The 22,330-nt window shown below is 47.5% G+C and overlaps 2 protein-coding genes and 1 pseudogene across 2 annotated transcripts; 1 reads left to right on the plus strand and 2 right to left on the minus strand.

Annotated features, from left to right (window-relative positions):
- Positions 1-556: 556 nt before the first annotated feature.
- LOC123167429 (disease resistance protein RGA4) lies at positions 557-3,438 on the minus strand. The gene is made up of 3 exons (XM_044585268.1): positions 3,073-3,438; positions 958-2,991; positions 557-854 (listed from the first exon to the last, which is right to left on the minus strand). Exon 2 carries the CDS (start codon positions 2,938-2,940, stop codon positions 985-987), a length of 1,956 nt encoding a protein of 651 aa, XP_044441203.1. The 5' UTR covers positions 2,941-2,991; positions 3,073-3,438; the 3' UTR covers positions 557-854; positions 958-984.
- Positions 3,439-3,453: 15 nt separating this feature from the next.
- Positions 3,454-8,255, plus strand: LOC123167428 (disease resistance protein RGA5-like; annotated as a pseudogene).
- An 836-nt stretch (positions 8,256-9,091) lies between these two features.
- LOC123167430 (formin-like protein 20) lies at positions 9,092-13,106 on the minus strand. Its single transcript, XM_044585269.1, has 7 exons — positions 12,826-13,106; positions 12,621-12,725; positions 10,430-10,556; positions 10,274-10,345; positions 10,138-10,186; positions 9,658-10,051; positions 9,092-9,567 (listed from the first exon to the last, which is right to left on the minus strand). The coding sequence occupies exons 1-7, from the start codon at positions 12,857-12,859 to the stop codon at positions 9,530-9,532; spliced, it is 819 nt and encodes a 272-aa protein (XP_044441204.1). The 5' UTR covers positions 12,860-13,106; the 3' UTR covers positions 9,092-9,529.
- Positions 13,107-22,330: the final 9,224 nt, after the last annotated feature.

Below are 22,330 nucleotides of genomic sequence, written 5' to 3' on the forward strand. Positions count from 1 at the left end.
AGGAAAAATTTGACTAAGTCAATGCTCATAGAAATTTTCTTTGTTTCTATGACAACTATGCCATGCACCTAATGCTAAAGAAAAGTTCCTGCATTTTTCTTTTGTGCAATCAAACAATTTTTGTTACAAATTATGTGTTTTCGATTCTTGTAGAATTCAATATGACTTTCATCCCAATTATGTAGAGAGAGGGAGAGAGAGAGAGAGAGAGAGAGAGAGAGAGAGAGAGAGAGAGAGAGAAGACAACAACATGTGTTGAATTGGACTTCTCAAAGAAAATGAAAGCATGAGGTTTGAGCAAATTTTTAGATTCTCCAAAATATGAAGCAAAGAAAGGATTCCCAAAGAAATTTTCAAAGCTAATAATACAATTCAAAGGACACCACAAACTGTTTCTGTGTGATTCATTTCTTATGACTTTTTTGTGAAAAATCATTTATTCCTACCGGACCCTGCCTTGCAAAATAGCATTTTGATCTTGACAATGCGTATGAAGCATGACACAACTAAAATCAATCCCCAAGTTGAGATAAGCTTGTTGAACATACAAAACACAGGACTAAATAATGATAAAAAGTAAACATGATACACCAGTTAATAGCAAAGTTCTTCACTCGGAGGAATACAATAAGATGTACAGCAAGAGTAAGGATTCATCCCTCTAAAAAATTATGCAACTGATTGTACGCACGCAAATAATAATTTGAAGAAGGTAAAAAAACATGTGGTAAACCTTGTGATAAATTATAATAGTAACAATAAGAAGAAAACCATAACACAAGGAGAGCAGCAGCATTCAACTTAAGTTGGCAGCAATGCACACGGGAGGTGGCTCCATTGTTGATTTGCACCGACTGCACATGCATAGTGAGAGAGTATATATGCTCTAATTAATTAGCTCAGATAATGGAAGATACTTCGAGTGGAGACAAAAGAGGAGAGGAGTAGAGGATTGACCTTGTTTGATGAGGTATGCATTATTGATCAGGGTCCTTCAATGGACAAAAGGACGGGTACAGGCCTATTTGTATGGCCGTCGACGGCGCGTTGCCATTCAGCTTTTATTCCAACGTCGACGTCAGGATGGAGTGCGACTTCATTCAGCTGAGTCATGTGTGCGATTTTGATGCCAAGTGCTCTTCCAGGAAGAAGGAGCAGCTGTGGACAGATGATATGAAACGACACAAGACAAGGCAGCGCGCCATCTTGGATTGTTATGTCTATTAGCATTGGATCATTGAACACGATGGATAACCGCTCAATGCTTATGAGGTGATCATACCATATGTCGATGAGCCCGAGGTTGTCTTCAATAAGCTTGAGATATTTCAGTCCCCCCACGAAGCTCAGCCCTTCTCGAATAACCTCCCAACGCAGGCCAGTCGACCAAAGGCAGAGCTCCTCGAGTGCACTAAGCTCTGCAACAAACGGAGGGAGGCGGCTCAATTGACCACGCAGCTTGAGCGAATCGAGCTTGCCCGCCACTGCGTCTATTTCATCCACGAACTCTCTTGGGCATGCTCCGAAGTCGATCGACAGGGACCGCTTAAGATGAGGCGCTCCAGCGCCATCGCTGATGTATTGAGTAATGGCGCTTGAAAGAACACCCAGGTTTTCTTGGCTTGCGTCGGATTTGCACCATATCTTCACCTTCCGCAACCGCCGCATAAGACTCAGCAGCTGTTGAAATCCATTTCTCCCACCGACGACAAATCCTGACAGCGTCTCCAGCACACTCTTATTAGCTCTGAGAAACCTCTCTACATCTGATCTCCAAACAAAGAAATCCCTTCTAGAAAGCTGGAACCTGCCAAGGAGGTGCTTCAGTTTGGGCAGCAGGAGGACTTCTTTGTACACCGTCACTATTCCATCAGCATCGTCACAATTTGGGCTTCCACTCAGGTCGAGTGTCTCTAGCTGATTCAGCTTCCCGATTTCCCTTGGAACCCGATCAATGATGCCCGATTTGATGCTCAGGTATTTCATCAGCTCCTGGTTGTAGATAGCCTGAATATGGCCATCACTCAGGTGAGCACATTCTTTTAGATCCAGCACTCGCAGCACTCTATAATTGGCAAAACGTAGAACATGTTCATCGAGATCCCCCGCAGCAGTAGAGAATACCGCCAACGTCCGGACATCAGATAAACTCTCAGGCAAATTCAGTGGGACATTTGCACAAGGATGCACAGATAGCCTGCGAGGGTGTCCCTCCGGCATTTCGGCGGCCGCACCGTGACATAACAGTATGAAATTCTCGGACATGGACCGTTGGGAGATGTACTGACGAATCGTGTCGCCAGTAGGCTGGCATCTCTTCACCTTCCCATTGCTGCTTTTCTGGGTGGACCTGATGATACTGGACTCCATGAACTTGTCCAAATTGCTGACTGCGGATTGTTCTCTTCCTACTAGCCCTTCCGCCGTCCATCTCCTCATCAGGGGCTTAGTCCTGACATGATAATTAGGTGGGAACAAGCAGAAATATAGCAAGCAGTTGAGGTAATCAGCATCATGTTTACCCCTCATCAAACACTGAAGATTCTCAATCTCTGCGGGGACAGCAACAGCAGACTCTTGTGCTGCAGCCCCTTGTACAGGAATAAAGCCAAACCTATGTATCCGGTCAGTCGTTTCCTTTGAGCTCTCCTTGAGTCGGGCAATTTCGTCTGCAAAATCAGCATCGGTCGTCATCTTGGCGTTGAAGCAGTCTATACAGTCTTCGATGTCACATGCCAAGGCCCTCAGTTGTGCAAAATATTCTGCCCGCAAGAAACTCATAGGCCGGACATGGTCTGCATGATCTAGCATGGTAGCTTTGATCGAGTTGAGATCCGCACTGATGCTCCTAGCATCGGTGTTCGGCCTCCCCTTCACACTGTTTAGCTTCGACACGGCGACGCCAGCTACCGCGCTAAATGCCGCCACAGCAAACTCCATCGATCTCTGTTTCCTTGCGTCCACAGATCACTCCTCCTGTCCTCCCTAGATCTGCATATGCACGGCAAAGAGGGGTTAGTGTTGCTTGAAATGGACGAGAGAGGGAGAGGGAAGGGGCCAGAACTTCTCTACCTTGGTAGAGGAGGGTGCTTCAGAGTTTCTCCTCCTCTCAGCTGCGGTGACTTGATGGTCGACTCATGGTCATACAATTCTTTCTATCAAAAAAAAGCCTGTCCTATACTGTTGTTCAGAAAAAAAAAATGACATGAGACGGGTTTTTTTTACGAGCGGTGGTTCCATGGAGCAGAGGCGAACCGGTGAACCAGTTGCTTGGCCAGTTCACTCACGGCTCACAGGTCCGGTCTTCTAAGCACCCAATCCTTCCTCTCCTTCCCCGTGTATGTAGAGGGATAGGGGCCTGTTGAGTTGTGTTGTTTCACTTTGTCCACGCACTACTTTCTCTGCCATCTGATAGCCTCGTCAAAATCGAGATTTCCCTGGTAGAGTGTTTCCCCTCGCGAGATTACTTTGTCGTGCATCCATAGACAACTACAAACAAAAACTAATCATCTGGTTGTCTTTGAGGAGTCGATAATCATTTGTGGTTCTTGCTTCAGGTGGAGATGGAGGATGTAGAAGCCGCGCTCCTAAGGGCGGGGATAGCGGCGGACCCTGATCTTGAAGCAGCGATGCAAGCTCCTGTTACTGTTATGCTGGGTCCCTCGGCCCTCCTCCTCCGGGAACTCGATTCTTCCGGACAGAGTCTTCTCGGTGCGGAGGAGCTTCGTCTTCTTAGAGATGCTCTCAGCGAAGTATGCATCCCCCTGAAGAATATGTCGGAAGATGACGGCGCTAGCTTCATGGCCAGGTGGTGGATGAAGATAGTTCGGGAGCTTTGTTATGACACGCAGGATTACCTCAACTTCGTCCAAAGTGCTCGAGATCGTCGTGATTTTTCAGAGTTGCCTGATCGTGCCAAGGCTGTTTATTCAGGCTTACTTGCTCGTGCCATGGATGCGAGGGAAAGACGCAGAGGTTTCCAGTGGTCTCCCAAGACCGCCAGGCCTGACACGCAGGAAGCCCGCGACCGCCGCATCTCCAAAATATTGGCCCGGATGCCGGGTTCCTTCGGTGTCCGTAGTACCACACCCGGTGCCGTGGTCGTGGAGGCCCCAAACAAGCTTGTCGAGCTGCTAGCTTTAGACGACGATGTCGACGACAAGACACTCAAGGTGATACCTATAATTGGATGTGCAGGTACAATAATCTATCTTCAACTCCAGTATTTTTGCCCGGCCCATTAATACTAGCTAGAACATATGCCAAGTTTCTTTCATCTTCTTTCAGGTGTTGGAAAGACAACAGCTGCCAGAACCTTGTATCACAAGCATGGAGGGAAATTTCAGTGCCGGGCTTTCGTAAGTGTGTCTCCAAATCCAGATATGAGGGGGATCCTCACCAGCATGCTCTCACAACTCAAGGCACCAAGACCCCCTGGTTTTCCTGATGTGCTGGACCTTATTGGTGCTATCAGCAAGCATCTCCAAGGCAAAGGGTGGTTAATCTCAACTGTACTGTCTAAATAAGCAAATTCTGTGCTCTCTTCTCATAAATAAAATCATACGCATAATTTTATTTTATGAGGTTCCAGTTATGGCGTGTCAGGCACTGCCATAGCATTTTGAGAAATTATGAATATTATTAATGCGTGTTGACCCGCAAAAAAAAATTTATAGCACTTGCTCAGGTGAACCTAGGCAGATTAATATATATGCTGCCGCTTGAGCAAGATATATATAATTTGTTGTGTTTTTCTGACCTAACATACAAAATTATGCAGGTACTTCATCGTACTTGATGATTTATGGACTGCATCCGTATGGCATATTGTTAGCCGCGCTTTTCCTCGTGGTGATCAACGCAGCAGAATAATAACAACTACACAAGTGCATGACGTAGCGCTGGCATGCTCTGGTTATCACTCGGTCCGTATATATAAGATGGAACTTCTTGATGAATATGAATCTCGAAAGTTATTCTTCCGTGGGGTGTTTAGCTCTGCCCCTGGGGCTGGTTGTTCTCCAGCTACCAAAGAAGTCTCATACGAGATTATCAGAAAATGTGAAGGTTTGCCATTAGCAATTGTAAGTATAGCCGGTCTGTTAGCAAGCGAATCAAGAATCGTCATGGAAGATTGGAAGAACATACAGAATTCTTTTTCCTCTACTTCCGAAGGGATGAACGATGTTTTAAACCTTATCTACAATAGTCTTCCACCTGGTTTGAGGACATGCTTGCTATATCTGAGTATGTATCCACAGGGCTACGTGATGAAGAAGGCTGAGTTGGTGAGGCACTGGGTAGCCGAAGGTTTTTTCGGTGATGTGGAAGGGACAGTCACATTGAAAATTGCTGAGTGTTATTTTGATGAGCTTGTCAGCAGAGCAATGGTCCAAGCAGTGGACACCAATCATATTGGTGAGGTGTTGTCATGTACGGTTCACCATTTGGTACTGGATTTTATTAGGTCCAAATCCTTGGATGAGAATTTTGTCACCACTGTGGACTATTCTGAATCAATTCTAGCAAACACTGACAAAGTTCGTCGATTATCCATCCAGTTTGGAGGGGTAAAAAGCGCATACATTCCAGAAACCATCGTAACATCGAAAGTTCGGTCACTTGCATATTGGGGTTTCTTCAAGTGTGCGCCTCCTTCCATTATGGATTATGGATTTCTTCGTATTCTGAATCTTCATATTTGGGCTGATGAAGACAATGAGATTTTTGACCTCATTGGAATCACAAAGCTTTCTCTTCTGAAGTATCTCAAGATTGAATGTAATATCACCGTCAAACTTCCAGACAGGATTGGAATGCTCCGATACTTGGAGACACTGGAAGTAGATGCAAGATTGTTTGCTGTTCCATCAGATATGGATAATCTGGAGAGGTTACTGCACCTTCGCCTTCCGAGCGAGTCTATTCTGCCCCAAGAAGTTGCCCGCGTGAGATCTGTACGCTCTCTGGGGTATCTTGACCTTAGCTATTGCTCACCACTGAATTTGTTAGATCTTGTACGGCTGACCAATCTCCAGGATCTTCACCTCACCTGTTATACTGTTCAGCCAGCTCACCTTCCGAGCGAGTCTATTCTGCCTCAAGGAGTAGCCCACATGTCATCTCATCGCATGTCATATTTTGGTATCATCCGTTCCATAACATGGAATTATAACCTCCAGGATCTCGAGCCCACCTGTTCTATGGTACAGGGAGCAGAAACTCTGAAAAAGAATGTGCAAATCTTAGGCTCGATTGTTGAGAAGTTTAGCTACTTGCACACCATAACTTTGGTGCCTGCTTCAGTCTCCTCTCATGAGGATGATGCTCAGGCTGCACCTGCAAGCATAATTATTCCCCCTGATGGCTTTGACATGGCGTCTCCTCCTCCAGACCTGCTTCTACAGAGGATCGAGCTGTCGCGACACTGCTGCATCTTCTTCTGCATACCTAAGTGGTTTGGAGAGCTAAGGAAACTCTGCATCCTAAAGATTGCAATTAGGAGTCTGTCGAGGAGTGATATCGAGATCCTGGAAAGAATGCCGGCCCTCGCTGCTCTCACCCTGCACAATCAGACAACTCCCACAGAAAAGATGATCATGACTGACGGGGGATTCTATAGACTCACGTGCTTCAAGTTCTTGTGCGCTGCACCATGCCTGTCATTTGCACAGGGAGCAATGCGCAGACTCCAAAAGCTCAACCTAGGATTCAACTCAAAAGAATGGAGATCGGATACCATTGAAACTGTTGGCTTGAGTCACTTGAGAAGCCTTACGGATGTATGTGTAAGACTTGGTGCTGGGGCTGCTGACAACTTCAACGTAAAAGTTGCCGAGTCGGCATTGGAGGCTGTCGTCAGGAATCACCCCAACTCTCCCAGGATCAGAATAAAACTTGCGGATGTGATTTTTATGGTGAGGAGGATGAGAGGACCGTGACTCGCGAGAATCAGGAAGGCAAGGAAAGCAGGTACAGCTTTTTCTTCCATTTGCAAGAATTTTGTAGGGATTTTAGGTAGGAATTTTATAAAATAATTCCTTCGTAACCCAGTGATTTGTAGGAATAGAATCTCATTCCTGTCCAGCATAGAAACCAATCCTTTCTATTTCAAAGGGGGGAAAAAGCATTAGCCTAGACCGAATGAAAAAAGAAAATCATATCCTATAAATCAGATGACATATCTTTCTCTATAGGATTTGAGATACTTGTCACCTCACCTCATATGATTTTCCTATTTCCATGATATGCCTATTTAATGAACCAAAGGAGGCCTAAACATGGGATTCCTCCAATCTTACACTGCTAATTTGTTCATCATTTTTCCTTCAATCGTGACAGGTCTGCGAGAGGCCAAGATGCAACAAGGGGCGAGCATCAACAACGGCGATCACCAATGGCCGCACCGACGCACTACAAAGCCGCGCCAAGGAGCTCAGCAATGCAGGCTGGAGCGTCAACAAAGGCAGTATCAGGAAGGGAAGCAGCACCGCCTCCCACCAGCTCCAGCCCATCAAAGCCGTTGCCATCTTCCTCCCGCGACAGCCCACCAAGGTCGAGGCGACATGGCTCCCGCATCATCCCTCCCCGACCCACGAGCCCGCCCCAACCCAAGCGCTAAGCTTTTGGTACGCTTATTTCTTCTTCGTGCACCAAAAAGAGAAAACGCTTTTAATGTACCATTTACAGCCTTGCTCAAGTTTTCTAAGCTCTTAGTATGATTTTCCTAAGGACATAAGAGAGTGTCGATCTGTTCTTTCTTGTCATGGAGTCCATCTGCTACCTACTTTCTTCCCTCTAGAAACTCTCTTGTGCTGGATTCTAACCTATTCAAAGTCAGAACTGGGCACCAGGTGCTTATTTTCATTCATCCCTGACCCAGGCCAGGGGTTGAGCGCATCATCCCGCTTATTAGCGCTGGGGACATCCGACAGACAGACGGTGCGTCAAGACGATGCACCATGCAGCGGGACGAACGAGCATCCGAGGAGCAATCCCCACCCTGATGCCATCCAAACTGATCAGCTGTCTAAATATTACAGCATCTATTCTACATTCGTATGTACTGTGTTATCTTATAGGCTGGCATTTTTCTCATTGTTTTTCAAAAAGAGGATGTAACCCTCGACCTCTGAGTGATGCACACAGCCTCATAGGCTGGCATTATACATTTGATACTTCTGTGACCATGCTGCGAGCTGCATGATCGACATGTTCTCGTTTGAAATGGGGAAGACATAAACATATATGTCATACGAGGAAAGGAGAAAATGTTCTGTTGTAAATAATTAGAGAGTGCTCTGAGTGACTTACTTAGGTTTTAAGACAAAACAAATAGGGCTTGTGGTCATGAGCACAGCACCAGAACAGCACCCAAGCACAGCCTCCAAACCCCAAAACAATATCAACTAAAATTTGAAACTCAACACGTCAATTCTACCAACATCACCAGAGCAGAACTCAGGAATCAGCATTAAAAATCTCGGGACTGAACACTCACAAAACACTACCAGGTTTTCAGGTGCTGCAACCTTCGCAGCTGCCATTGCACTCGCTGGCGTTCAAACAGGTGACACTATAATTAGGCTTACATCTATGTCAATAACTATTTCAAAACAGAAGCAAGGCGTCTCGCCATCTTGGCAAACCCACGATGTCCTAAGCTTTTTTCTTGGGAGAGGACGCGGCAGCTGCTGTGTGTTTTGTGCATATGCACAAATTGATCGTTCTATGTGTTCTGGTCTTATCCTAGAAAAAAGTTCCGATGGCTAATCAATGAGAATAGTAATGATTAACTAAGAAAATCAGATTCATCTCCGGAATGATGAAAGCACTGCAGAAACACTGCTAATCTAACTACCTAAATTCAAAGGAGGGCATGTGTGACATAGGACTGATCAGCAGCACCCATCACAGGCCAGCAATATACAGTACAAGTAAGCCTCCAAACACCGCAAAGAGATAACTGAAATTTGAATTTAACACATCGCCAGAGTGGCGGAATTCAGAAATAAGCATCAATGATCTTGGGATTGGCAAATCCGCACAAATCTCATTCGAAATCACATTCTATTCACCACACACCATGGCGTATATCAAACAAGGCAAATTTATTGAGCATCACAAAACACTTCAGGTTTCAGGTCGGCTGCAAGACGCTGCAGGCTTTGCAGTTGCCACGCATTCGCTGGCATCCAAGCAGCTAGAACTATAGTTACAGACTTGCGGGTAGAAAGGTCGATAATGGCTTCAAAACAGAAGGTTTCTAACCACAATATAGAACTGACTTGATCACGCGTTCTGCAAGCTACTTATATAGTGCATACCAGAGAGAGTAAACGTTTCTGATGATTTGCTAGGCTGTTCGCAACACTAGCGCAAAGGAGACGATTTACATGCTGTTTCAGTTATCTAACACACCTTCAGTAGGCTTGTGAATTGTACTCCATTTGAAACAGCTCAGCGGCCACAACTGATTATCATTTCTTCGTTTCGGTGCCGCCACGTCAGGTCACTGAAGCTGGGTGTATCAATATGGCCGCGGTGGATAAGCTCCAGGGTACGGCGCTGCATAAGATTCAATGAGATCATCAGATTAGTTCACCGGATTAGAGTCATGAAAACAGATGGATTTATCTAAGCTCATCAAGATCTTACCAGGTGGATAAGGGGATTGTGCTGCTGAAGGTGGTGGGTAGGGTTGCCCATATGGCTGTGGCGGGTACGGTTGCTGCCCATAAGGTTGTGGTGGGTACGGTTGCCCGTATGGCTGCGGCGGGTACGGTTGCCCATATGGCTGTGGTGGGTGACTTGTAGGAGGACCTCCCTGCTGCGGGTATGGCTGCTGAGGAGGTGGAGTTGGGTATGGCTGCTGAGGAGGCGGAGTTGAGTACGCAGAAGGCGCGGGATATGGTGCATGGCTAGGAGCTCCATAAGCTTGGTGCGGCGGGGGTGCTGCAGCATATGCTGAAGGCGCTGGGTACGAAGCTGAGGAGGCACCGTATGGCGAAGGAGCGTACTGGCCAGAAGTTTTACCTGCCATCTTGTTCTTCTGATATACACAAGAGAAAAACAATGAGGCAATGACAAATCAACAGAAACAATTAAACAAAGACCAGTGTCCATTCTCTCACTCACCATTGCTGAGACATCAAAGTGCATGATAAGCTTAACTTCCCCAGCAGACCTGCACAGGTTGACCTCAGTGTCAGGAAATCTGGAAGTGACAGTAGGAGAAAGGTATTACAGTACGCATATGTAACAAAACACCTACTTCATATGGCGTGTCTGGAGGGGCCATGAGGCATCATCGTAGCCACTCGTGAGCACCTTGTTCAGCGGCACCCTGCATGCAGAAACGCTCAGCCATCAGTCGCTTTACTCGGTAACAGTATAATGACTAAAATGAGCTGCATCGTAATGCACAAACCTGCAGCTGCCAATGAAGTCATCGGTGTTGATTGTGTTGCTGTTCCACACGTTGATACTCAGCTCACGGAGCCCCTCGATGAGTGGTATATGAAACTTCTCGTCGAAGGACGGGTTCCTTCCCCCATCTGATTGTATTAAGAAAAAAACAATAAGCTTATGGAGGTCAAATATGTACAAACGTTGGAAATGTCCTTGCAGTTCACACCGGAAAAAAATGTCCTAGCACTCCACATTAATTGAAAGTCAAGGGGTGACAGTCTGCTAGATTAATAATATGTTATGAAATGCAGATCGAAGAACCTCTTGGAAAAAGTTGAGGACTTGTTCAGGTCAACTCTAGGATGGATGAGAGTGCATTTTCTATTCGGCATAGTAACTGTAAGATAACAGAGAAAGAACTTTCCTACAGTGCTGTAATCTAGGCCTGGGTACTTCTAGGAATGGTTTCAGATTCATATAGAACAAAATAAATACTGGAAGTGAATTGCACACCATGCTAGTTTGCTGTATTTGAGTCCTTGTCTGGATAAGGAGGGCCAAGTAGCAAATTTCAATAAGTATATAAGAAATGGTAACATATTGACATTGGCAAATAGTATTCCACAAAATTGAATTGCTCAACTTCTAGAACCAGCCCAGCAGCCTGAGAGCATCACTCGAAATATATAGAGGTAGATGCCAAATTGTACTACAAAGGAAATAGGATTCCTGCAGGACAAGTAATGACTACCACTACCGCATACAACTTTATTCATAGGGTGTGCATCAAATAAAGTTAAAAGAATATATTCTCAAAAAAGACATGAGTATCTTCTACCAAGCTAGGGTGCCATTTTCTCCACCAGCAGACGTGAAAGAAACAAAAATAACCACGGCATGGCATTTTTTCGCAAAAACTAGGATGAGTAATGTGGACCGCTAGTGTGTGGAATCATATTCATCAGGGGCGCAGCGCATCAAACAAGGATAGAAGAATATATTCCCATCGACCTGAGTATCTTATGCCAATCTAGGGTGGCGTGAATATTTTTTTACTGTAATCTAGGGTGGCACGAATCCACCAGGAGGTGTGCAAGAAACAAAAATGACCTCCTCATCACGAGACGCGTGAATCTTCGCAAAAATAATAGGAGGCAGAGTACCCCTATCGAATATATGGACTCCAAGGAGATGAGACAATGATCACGCGTGCAACCGACGGAAACATTATAAACCTATGGTGTCAGCTCAACTGCAATAATGTCGGCTTCCATGAATGAACAGTATTACTGTTAGATTACTAGGATTTTACCAAGGGTCTGCTAGGTATGAGAGCTGTCGGTTGACACCAGTCGTGATAATGGCATGCACATGTTTCAGAAAAACAGCCTGTATAGTAATCAAACAGTGGGCCTTGCTGTTACAAACTGTGAATGCGCTTGAAAACTAGTCCTTGGTTAGTCCGCCGCCTGCTGTTGTCGATAACATAGAAGAGGCAATGCTGACGTGGTCACCCAACCACCGCGTGGTGCCGGTAGGTGCAACTACTGAAACGAATTGAGTTGAGTATGCTGATTAATTAAGCAGGCTAAATTGGCGGCAGACTGACAATACACTAGATAACTCGGCTAAATCCAGTTCAAATATCGGGTGAATTCAGTTTGAATACCACCAGTTTTGGGCACCTAGGCGGCAGAGTTTGCCGATGCCAAACTGCTGGAACAAATTGGGCAGTGACCCTTGGTTGTAGTAACGTATAAGTGAACAAGTCGCTGCTGCTCCTCTTCGAGAAGAAAGAAGAGGCAATGCTGACATGGTGACTCACCCACTGTTGTTTTAGCAGCGGCGGCGGCTCGGCTGGTGCAACCACCCAAGGGCAAATTGATTTGTCTATGACCTCCTCAATACACAGGTCATTGCTAGTAAACGTACACCCACCCTCGATCGTCAAACAATGTGTGTTGGTGGACAAAGGCCCGATTATAGCTGGAACGAATTGAGCTGGGTATTATGGCTGAATAAGCAGATTAGATTGATTGCACGGTACACTAGACCCTCGGTTCAAATGCCAACAGTTTAGAGTAGTAGCACCCGGTCTGCCGACGCGCACAAATTTTGACTTGAAGAGCAGGAGTATGCGGTCACGCATAACGTCATACAGCCATGGTGCACGAGAGAGAAGGTGAAGCAAGCACGGAAAAATGGCGTACCGGTGCAGGTGCGGGTGCGCAGCTTGGTGTTGGCGTACTCGACGATGACGTAGGGGTCCTGGCGCGAGAAGAACTCGGTGTCCCGCAGCTTCCGGCACCCCGTCACTGCTCGACAAAATTCAGTTGAGCAAAAGGGGTCTCCAGTCCACCCGCGTCGGGGAACCAATCAATCGAACGGGGGAGGGAAAGGCGCGCGTGTTATTACCTCTGACCTCGAGGAGCAGGCCCTGGATCGACATGGGCGGGCGGGCGGTTGAATCGTCGGCGGCGGGGGGAGCGTTGAATCTTCGGCGTCGGCGACAAAAGGGGGCGCGGGCTGAGCGAGAGAGAGGGACGAAAGCGACTTTTTGCTGCTGCTCCGATCCAAGATTGACGAGGGCGCGGTGGGTCTTTATTGCCCGCCCGCCCGACGACGGAGGGGAGGACACGCGTTTTCTGGCGTCCCGCGTCGCCTTCCCAAAACGATAACCGCGGACGCGCTTTGCTGTCTCACAGCCACAGGCGGATTGGACGCAACCTTTTCACGCCTGGGCTCCGGCGACCTGGGCCCGGCCCGCCGGGCCTGCCGGGCTTGGCGTCGCTTGCACGTGACGACCACGACGCTGCTGTTTGTTGCCCCCCGGTAAACCGCGTCGCCTGCGCGTTGGATCCGTCCCTATTTCTCGCCTCGCAAGCAAAGCTGCCATATATTTCCGAAGCAATGCGTGTCGTGTACGAACATGGAAATGGCAGTGCAGGGGGAGACACGGCAACGGCCGCTACTAGTATCAAACCAACCACGGCCGGCTATACGGTTTCCAAAAGGTGTATCCGCTGGACGTCCTCGGTCAAGACTCAATAGTTCAAGGCAAGACTCAAACCCATTGGGTGGATAATGTAGGATGCGTGCGCAAAAGCAAAACAATGGATAGATGCCATGGGGGACCCGTCATGGTACGGTGCCACTGCCATGTGCGACAGTTTCCCTCCAACTCCCACAGGTTCAGAGTCGGTCAACTCAAGTCAACCCAGCAACCTTTTTTTTTTGAGGGGCAAAAGGTTCTTTACTCAATCGAAACATTCAGAGGTATGTTACAGATATCTGGTAAAGAACCCAGCCAAATATAGCGGCCCCTCAAACGCCCACGGACAGTGAACGGGTACGCCTCATTTTGCTGCATCGGCATACGCATATCTCAAATACGGCTTCTCATATCCATGCAACACATGCACGTATGCAAATGAACGTATGTACATCTTCATACTAGCAACAAATCTAGTTAAATCGGGCAAATTGTAGCATAGACGATCATTGGAGAACCAAAAGAAGTTGTCTTAATCGGACAGTTCTCTAAACATACGATAAAAAAAACTTAATTAAACAAGGAAGGGCGGAGGAAATCATCATTTCCTCGCCACCCCCTTCCCCTTGCGGTCAGCGGTGCTGCTTTCCTCGTCGGTGTAGCCGTCGGCGGCTGGAGGGTCGTCAGAGGAGGTGGAGGAGCTTGATCCGTCGTCGGAGTCGTCCGACAACTCCATGTGCTCCCCGGCAAGCCTCCGGAGCAAGTGTTCCTGCTCCTGCTCCTGGATGTGACTTCGTCGCCTTCGTCGACGCATCGCGCTCCGTCAGCTCAGTAGCGAGCCAGAGCGCTTTGGCATTCTTCCGCCGCAACCGTCGCGCATCTGTCCCCGCTGTTGTCAGGGACCGTCGAAGGACGGACGCAATGAGCGCGTCCTCGGGATCGACCGACGCGCGCACAAGTGCCCCGCGCGTCGCCGATGTGTTGCCCGCCGCCATGGCCTCCCTCGCGCGTTGCCGCTCGATCACGCCGAGCTGCCCGCGCCTCCGACTCGGGCGTCCTCGACCGACCCGGCACTGCGAGGGCACAAACACCCAACGATGCCCGTGGACGCTCTCATGAGGTTGAATAGACGGGGTGGCGGCGGGCGGCGTACCTAGAGTGGGGCGGAGCAGGCGGCACTCCGACCGGTGTTGCGCGCCGGACGAGAGGGCCCGGCAACGTCGCCCGCACTGTGATGACGGGCAAAGGGGGACGGCACGTCGCTCCGTGAGCTCCCACCTCTGTTGCCGCCCTGATCTAGACGGCAGCGGCGCAGAGCAATGCGGAGAGCGACCGCATCGACGTCGCTCTCACCGCCGTTGGAGCCGGAGCCGTTGTGGTCGTCGTCCATGGATCGGAGTGCGAAGAGGAGCGGACAGATTGGGAAGATGAGAGGACGGATTGGGAAGAGGGGAGGACGGAGATAGTAGAGTGGACTGAGGTCTAGGGTTCATCGGATATGATATATGTTGGGTCGGGGTGGGCCGGGCTGACGTTCCGAACGCGCCCAGACGCGCCCCTTATCTGCCCCATATTTGGGCTGGATATGAGGGGTGCCAGTCAGCCCGGGCGTTGAGGCCCGTTTGAGTGGGTTGTCTGGGACGAAAAATCGTGACCGATCAGTGACCGGGCAGCCCACCCGGGCGTTTGAGAAAGGTTTAGGGTGCCCAGCTGTAGATGCTCTTACACTCACATAGGTGCTCGCATTTCATTGGATTAGTATAGGTCTACTGGCGATATGCGTTCAGTATGAGAGGAGTAATGCTCAAATCCAAGCATTGATGGGAAGCCGGGAATTTATTCCACACAAGCTTCGTAAGGAACAAAATAGGGTAGCAAATCAATTGGCGGCATACAGTCGTACTGAGTGTAGCACTGCAATATGGCTACACAAAGGACCTCATGTATAGAGGAGCTTTTGACTGTAACCCTATCATTTTTCGATAAAACTCTTTTCCCCAAAACAAAGTATGAGAGGAGTAGGATCACCGGCCAAGCACTAGTAGAAAACGGGGCAAAGGTCACAGGGCAGTTTTCACATTAGCCCCGGTTCAGTCACGAACCGGGACCCATGGGGGCATTCGTCCCGGTTCGTGAGCCCAGGGGGCCGGCCGGGGCCTCGTGGGCATTGGTCCCGGTTCGTATGGAACCATTTGTCCCGGTTCGAGCCACGAACCGGGACTAATGGTCCTCGCTCCTGGCCCACAACCATTTGTCCCGGTTCTTGGCATGAACCGGGACAGAAGGCCCGGATTTAGTACCGGTTCATGCCACGAACCGGGACCAATGAGGTGCCTATATATACCCCATCGCCACGGCAGAGCACTCCACAGTGCTCTGTTTTTCTCTCGCCAGCGAGGGGAGGGCTTTGTGGTGCTCTAGCTCACCTCCTATGCACATGAGGTGTTCAATGAAATGCCCGAGCCACACTAGTTAATCTTTCTCCTCTCGAAACTCGGCCTCCAAGCTCCATTTTCCTCGAGATTTGTCTAGGTTTAGCGGCCCGTCACGTCCCATTCCCGTCTTCACCGCCGTCGACCGCCCGCGCCGATCTCGTCGCCGGCAACACCGTGGTGAGCCTCTTGTTCTTATCTTCTTTTTGAAAGAAAAAAATTCTTACTTTAGATAGATACTTGTCTAATTTTCTTACTATTTTATTCCTTCTTATTACATAGTGCGATGGTTTTGGTATCCGCCCCCGTCGGCCCTCGTCCTGTCTATGATTCGGATGTGGTATATATTATCTTTTTATAACTATTTGATTCATTTATTGTTTATGACAAATATACCGACCAGCGTGACATAGATTTTATTTATCTAGGATGTGGTTGAACCGGAAATTCTAACCGACCCTATTGTCGAGAGGTTAAATTTAGTTGAAGAAGAAAACAATTACTTGAAGGAAAAAATAAAAAAAATTGAGGAGGAGAAGATGATATTGAAGTTGCATGTTGCGGATGTCGTCGATGATCACAAGATCAAGATGGATGCAATGCGCTTGAAGATTAGAAAGATTAGAAAATATGCCATTCATACCGAGGCTTGGTATCATTATGCCGTTGGATCAATTGTTACATTGGTTGCGATTATGATCGCATTTGTTTTCGCATTGAAATGTTTTACATAGTTTCAATGTATGGTTTAATTAATTAGATGCTCTGGAGAGCTATACATATGTTGTTAGATGAGAACTATGTATGTACTTTGGTTCTAATGTGATGATGAACTTCTATTAATTTGGTCACTTAATTATCTATTCATGATGTTCTGTAATGGTTTTTGATACACTTAATTATATATAATGCACGCAGATGAACCGGCAATGGATGTACGGTGACAGACACACCGCCAAGTACATTAAGGGTGTGCATGATTTTCTCGAAGTGGCTGAGGCAAACAAGCAGAATGGTTTTATGTGTTGTCCATGCCCTACATGTGGGAATACGAAGTCTTACTCTGACCGGAAAATCCTTCATGCCCACCTGCTTTACAAGGGTTTCATGCCACACTATAATGTTTGGACGAGGCACGGAGAAATGGGGGTTATGATGGAAGACGGCGAAGAAGAAGAGGACGATGACAACTATGTGCCCCCAGAATACGGTGATGCTGCAACGGGGGAAGCTGCTGAAGATCAAGAGGAACCAGACGATGTGCCCAATGATGCTGCAAGGGGGGAAGCTGCTGAAGATGAAGAGGAACCAGTGCCCGATGATGATGATCTCCGCCGGGTCATTGTCGATGCAAGGACGCAATGCGAAAGTCAAAAGGAGAAGCTGAAGTTCGATCGCATGTTAGAGGATCACAAAAAAGGGTTGTTCCCCAATTGCGAAGATGGCAACACAAAGCTCGGTACCGTACTGGAATTGCTGCAGTGGAAGGCAGAGAATGCTGTGCCTGACAAAGGATTTGAGAAGCTATTGAAAATATTGAAGAAGAAGCTTCCAAAGGATAACGAATTGCCCGACAGTACATACGCAGCAAAGAAGGTCGTATGCCCTCTAGGATTGGAGGTGCAGAAGATACATGCATGCCCTAATGACTGCATCCTCTACCGCGGTGCGTACAAGGATCTGAACGCATGCCCGATATGCGGTGCAAGATCAGACGAGATGACCCTAGTGATGTTGACGGCGAGCCCCCCAGGAAGAGGGTTCCTGCGAAGGTGATGTGGTATGCTCCTATAATACCACGGTTGAAACGTCTGTTCAGAAACGAAGAGCATGCCAAGTTGATGCGATGGCACAGTGAGGACCGTAAGAAAGACGAGAAGTTGAGAGCACCCGCTGACGGGTCGTAGTGGAGAAAAATCGAGAGAAAGTACTGGGCTGAGTTTGCAGCTGACCCAAGGAACGTATGGTTTGGTTTAAGCGCGGATGGCATTAATCCTTTCGGGGAGCAGAGCAGCAATCACAGCACCTGGCCCGTGACTCTATGTATGTATAACCTTCCTCCTTGGATGTGCATGAAGCGGAAGTTCATTATGATGCCAGTTCTCATCCAAGGCCCTAAGCAACCCGGCAACGACATTGATGTGTACCTAAGGCCATTAGTTGAAGAACTTTTACAGCTGTGGACTGGAAACGGTGTACGTACGTGGGATGAGCACAAACAGGAGGAATTTAACCTGCACGCGTTGCTGTTTGTAACCATCAACGATTGGCCCGCTCTCAGTAACCTTTCAGGATAGACAAACAAGGGATACCACGCATGCACGCACTGTTTAGATGACACTGAAAGTATATACCTGGACAAAAGCAGGAAGAATGTGTACGTGGGCCATCGTCGATTTCTTCCGACCAACCATCAATGTCGAAAGAAAGGCAAGCATTTCAAAGGCAAGGCAGATCACCGGAAGAAGCCCGCCATGCGTACCGGTGATCACGTACTTGCTATGGTCAATGATTTACACGTAATCTTTGGAAAGTGTCCCGGCGGACTAGCTGTTCCGAATGACGTTGAGGGACACGCACCCATGTGGAAGAAGAAATCTATATTTTGGGACCTACCCTACTGGAAAGAGCTAGAGGTCCGCTCTTCAATCGACGTGATCCACGTGACGAAGAACCTTTGCGTGAACCTGCTAGGCTTCTTGGGCGTGTATGGGAAGACAAAAGATACACCTGAGGCACGGGAGGACCTGCAACGTTTGCACGAAAAAGACGGCATGCCTCCGAAGCAGTATGAAGGTCCTGCCAGCTACGCTCTTACGAAAGAAGAGAAAGAAATCTTCTTTGAATGCCTGCTCAGTATGAAGGTCCCGACTGGCTTCTCGTCAAATATAAAGGGAATAATAAATATGCCAGAGAAAAAGTTTCAGAACCTAAAGTCTCATGACTGCCACGTGATTATGACGCAACTGCTTCCGGTTGCATTGAGGGGGCTTCTGCCGGAAAACGTCCGATTAGCCATTGTGAAGCTATGTGCATTCCTCAATGCAATCTCTCAGAAGGTGATCGATCCAGAAATCATACCAAGGCTAAGGAGTGATGTGGCGCAATGTCTTGTCAGTTTCGAGCTGGTGTTCCCACCATCCTTCTTCAATATCATGACGCACGTCCTAGTTCATCTAGTCGACGAGATTGTCATTCTGGGGCCCGTATTTCTACACAATATGTTCCCCTTTGAGAGGTTCATGGGAGTCCTAAAGAAATATGTCCGTAACCGCGCTAGGCCAGAAGGAAGCATCTCCATGGGCCATCAAACAGAGGATGTCATTGGGTTTTGTGTTGACTTCATTCCTGGCCTTAAGAAGATAGGTCTCCCTAAATCGCGGTATGAGGGGAGACTGACTGGAAAAGGCACGCTTGGAGGGGGGAACTCAATAATATGCAGGGACGGATATTCTTGGTCTGAAGCACACTACACAGTTCTACAGAACTCTACCTTGGTGACCCCGTATGTCGATGAACACAAGAACAGTCTGCGCTCCAAACACCCGGAGCAGTGTGACGACTGGATTACATGTGAACACATCAGGACTTTCAGCAGTTGGTTGGAAACACGTCTCAGAGGTGACACCACTGTTTGTGATGAGTTGTACTCGTTGTCCAGGGGACCATCTTCGACTGTATTGACTTACAAAGGATACGAGATAAATGGGAATACATTTTACACGATCGCCCAAGATCAAAAGAGCACCAACCAAAACAGCGGTGTCCGCTTTGATGCAGCAACCGAGAGGGGAAAGGACACATATTATGGTTACATAATGGACATATGGGAACTTGACTACGGACATGATTTTAAGGTCCCTTTGTTTAAGTGCAAATGGGTCAATCTGTCAGGAGGCGGGGTACAGGTAGACCCACAGTACGGAATGACAACAGTGGATCTGAACAATCTTGGGTACACTGACGAACCGTTCGTCCTAGCCAATGATGTGGCACAGGTTATCTATGTGAAGGACATGTCTACCAGACCGAGGAAAAGAAAAGATAAGGAAGCGAATACATCATACGATGAGCCAAAGCGGCACATAGTTCTTTCAGGAAAAAGGGACATTGTGGGAGTGGAGGGCAAGACAGACATGTCTGAAGATTATGAAAAGTTTCATGAAATTCCTCCCTTCAAAGTCAAGGCTGACCCAAGCATCCTGATAAACGATGAAGATTATCCATGGTTACGGCGCAATAAGCAAATGACACAAGCGAAGAAAAAGTGAAGACTTTCTCCCGCAACTATTATGATGATAGCATGCCAACTTTGTAATAGACGAGTATGATACCATTGTCCATTTTGTACAAGAAGTGCATCTAGTTTTTGCCGTAACCCTCTCAACTTTCTTGCACATGCTATGTGGATGAAATGATGATACCATGCCAACTTTCAACCTTTTCAGAGTTCATTTGAAATGCTTTATAAGCCCTGAGTGCAGAGAGGTTAGGCCCGTAAGCCTGCTTTAGAGAGGAGCTCGACAGCTCAGGCACACCGCACCTTATAAACAGGTGCGGCTCTCTCTTAGCTAGCGAGGTGGGACTAAACTCACCACCATGCCGCTGTGCAAGGCCATTGGTCAATTCCACCCTTTGGTCCCTGTTGGTGCCACGAACCGGTACTAATGAGGCTGTGGCCCCACGAGCACCTTTAGTACCTGTTCATGGCACGAACCGGTACTAGAGTTTCTTACTAGCTAAGCAGTTTTTTAGTCCCACCTCGCTAGCTGAGAGGCACTAGGAGCGGTTTATAAGCCCTGAGTGCAGAGACGATGAAGAAGAGGCGCAATGCTCACGTTGCTTAGCTTCAAGCCTTGAGGAATAAGGTAGACTGCATCGAGCTATGTGCAGTGCAGTCTACACTATTCCGAAAGGCTTGAAGCAAATCAACGCGCATTGCGCCTCTTTTTTATTTTTAATCATTAAAAGCAAAAAGAATTTTCATAAAGAACTTTTTTTGATAGAAACTTTAATAGCAGAAAGAATTATCATAAAGTAAAATAAATAAGTAATTAGAAACAAAATAAAATAAAATAAATAAGTTTTTTGTTGTAAGTAGAAATAAAACAAATAAATATAGCAAAAAAGAAAATAAAAAAACTAAATACAGCAAAAAGAATTTTCATAAAGAACTAATGGCACTAATAGAAAGTTTATATGTTTTCTAAAACTAATGGCACTAACAGACAGTTTATAATTTTGCTGACCTAAAAGCAAAAAGAATTAAAAAAAAGCAACAAAACAAAAGAAAATAAATAATGCAAAAAATTTAAAAAACTGCCACCTATTGGGCCACCACGGCCTGAATACGACTAGAAACCCAACCTGGGCCAGGATTCAGGCTCGCAGAAGGCCCAATAGGCCAACAGACAGCATAGTGTGAGATTAGGCCCGTAAGCCTGCATTTGAGAGGAGCTCGAGAGGGCAGCTGCAGCGGGGCTTATAAACCACTCCGAGCCCCTCTCAACTAGCGAGGTGGGACTAAACTTTTGGCTGCGACGCGGGCAGCAAGAGGCCTTTGGTCCCGGTTGGTGGCACCAACCGGGACCAATGCCCCCCTCTTTAGTCCCGGTTGGTGCCACCAACCGGGACCAAAGGCCACCGCTTCCCGCCCTTTGGGCTGCTGAAAGGATTTGCTATATAAGTCCACACTTAGGAAATTTTCGACATACCTCGCCAGTTGCCCCCGACGCCGCCAGGCTGCCCGTGCTCGCCGTCGCCGCCCGCTCCTCATCGCCGTCGCCCCGCGCCCTTGCCTCGACGGGTCGCCGCCCGGTGCTCGTCGCCGTCGCCCTGCCCCCACGCGCCGCCCCGCCTCGTGCTCCCCTGCTCGCGCGCGCCGCCTCGGCGCCCCGAGCCCCCCTGCCCGGCCCGCGCGTGCTCGCCGGCGCCCTCGCCGCCCCCGCCCCGTCCCGGCCCCGTGCGCCGGCGCCCTCGCCGCCCCCGCCCCCGCCGTCGCCATCGTCCTAGCCGCCCCCGCTGTGAGAGCCGCCGCCCCGGCTCTGTTTTTTTATTTTTATTAGTTTAATTTTTTGTTCATATGTGATGTATATGTGTATGTGGCTATAATGTATATGTGAACAAAAAAAATTGTATGTATGTAGATGTTCAAAATGTATGAATATATATGTCAAAAATGTTTTTTGTTCATAGAAAGTTTTTTGTTCATATATAGAAAGTTTTTATATATGACAATGGATATATATTCGATATATATGAGAAATGATGATCCACATGGAAAAGTTTTATATATGCAAAAGTTACAATTTTAGAAAAGTTTTATATATCTAGCTAGGAAGGGAAGAAGAAGAAAAAGAAGGATAGGAAAGAAGAAAATAAGAAGAGGAAAGAAAGAAGAAGAGGAGAGGAAGAAGAGGAGATATAAATAAGAAGAGGAAAAAGAAGAAAAAGAAGAGGAGAAGAAGAAAGGAATAGAGGAGAAGAAGAAAAATAG

Source organism: Triticum aestivum, chromosome 7D (genome assembly GCF_018294505.1).
Source record: "Triticum aestivum cultivar Chinese Spring chromosome 7D, IWGSC CS RefSeq v2.1, whole genome shotgun sequence".
NCBI classification, from domain to species: Eukaryota; Viridiplantae; Streptophyta; class Magnoliopsida; order Poales; family Poaceae; genus Triticum; species Triticum aestivum.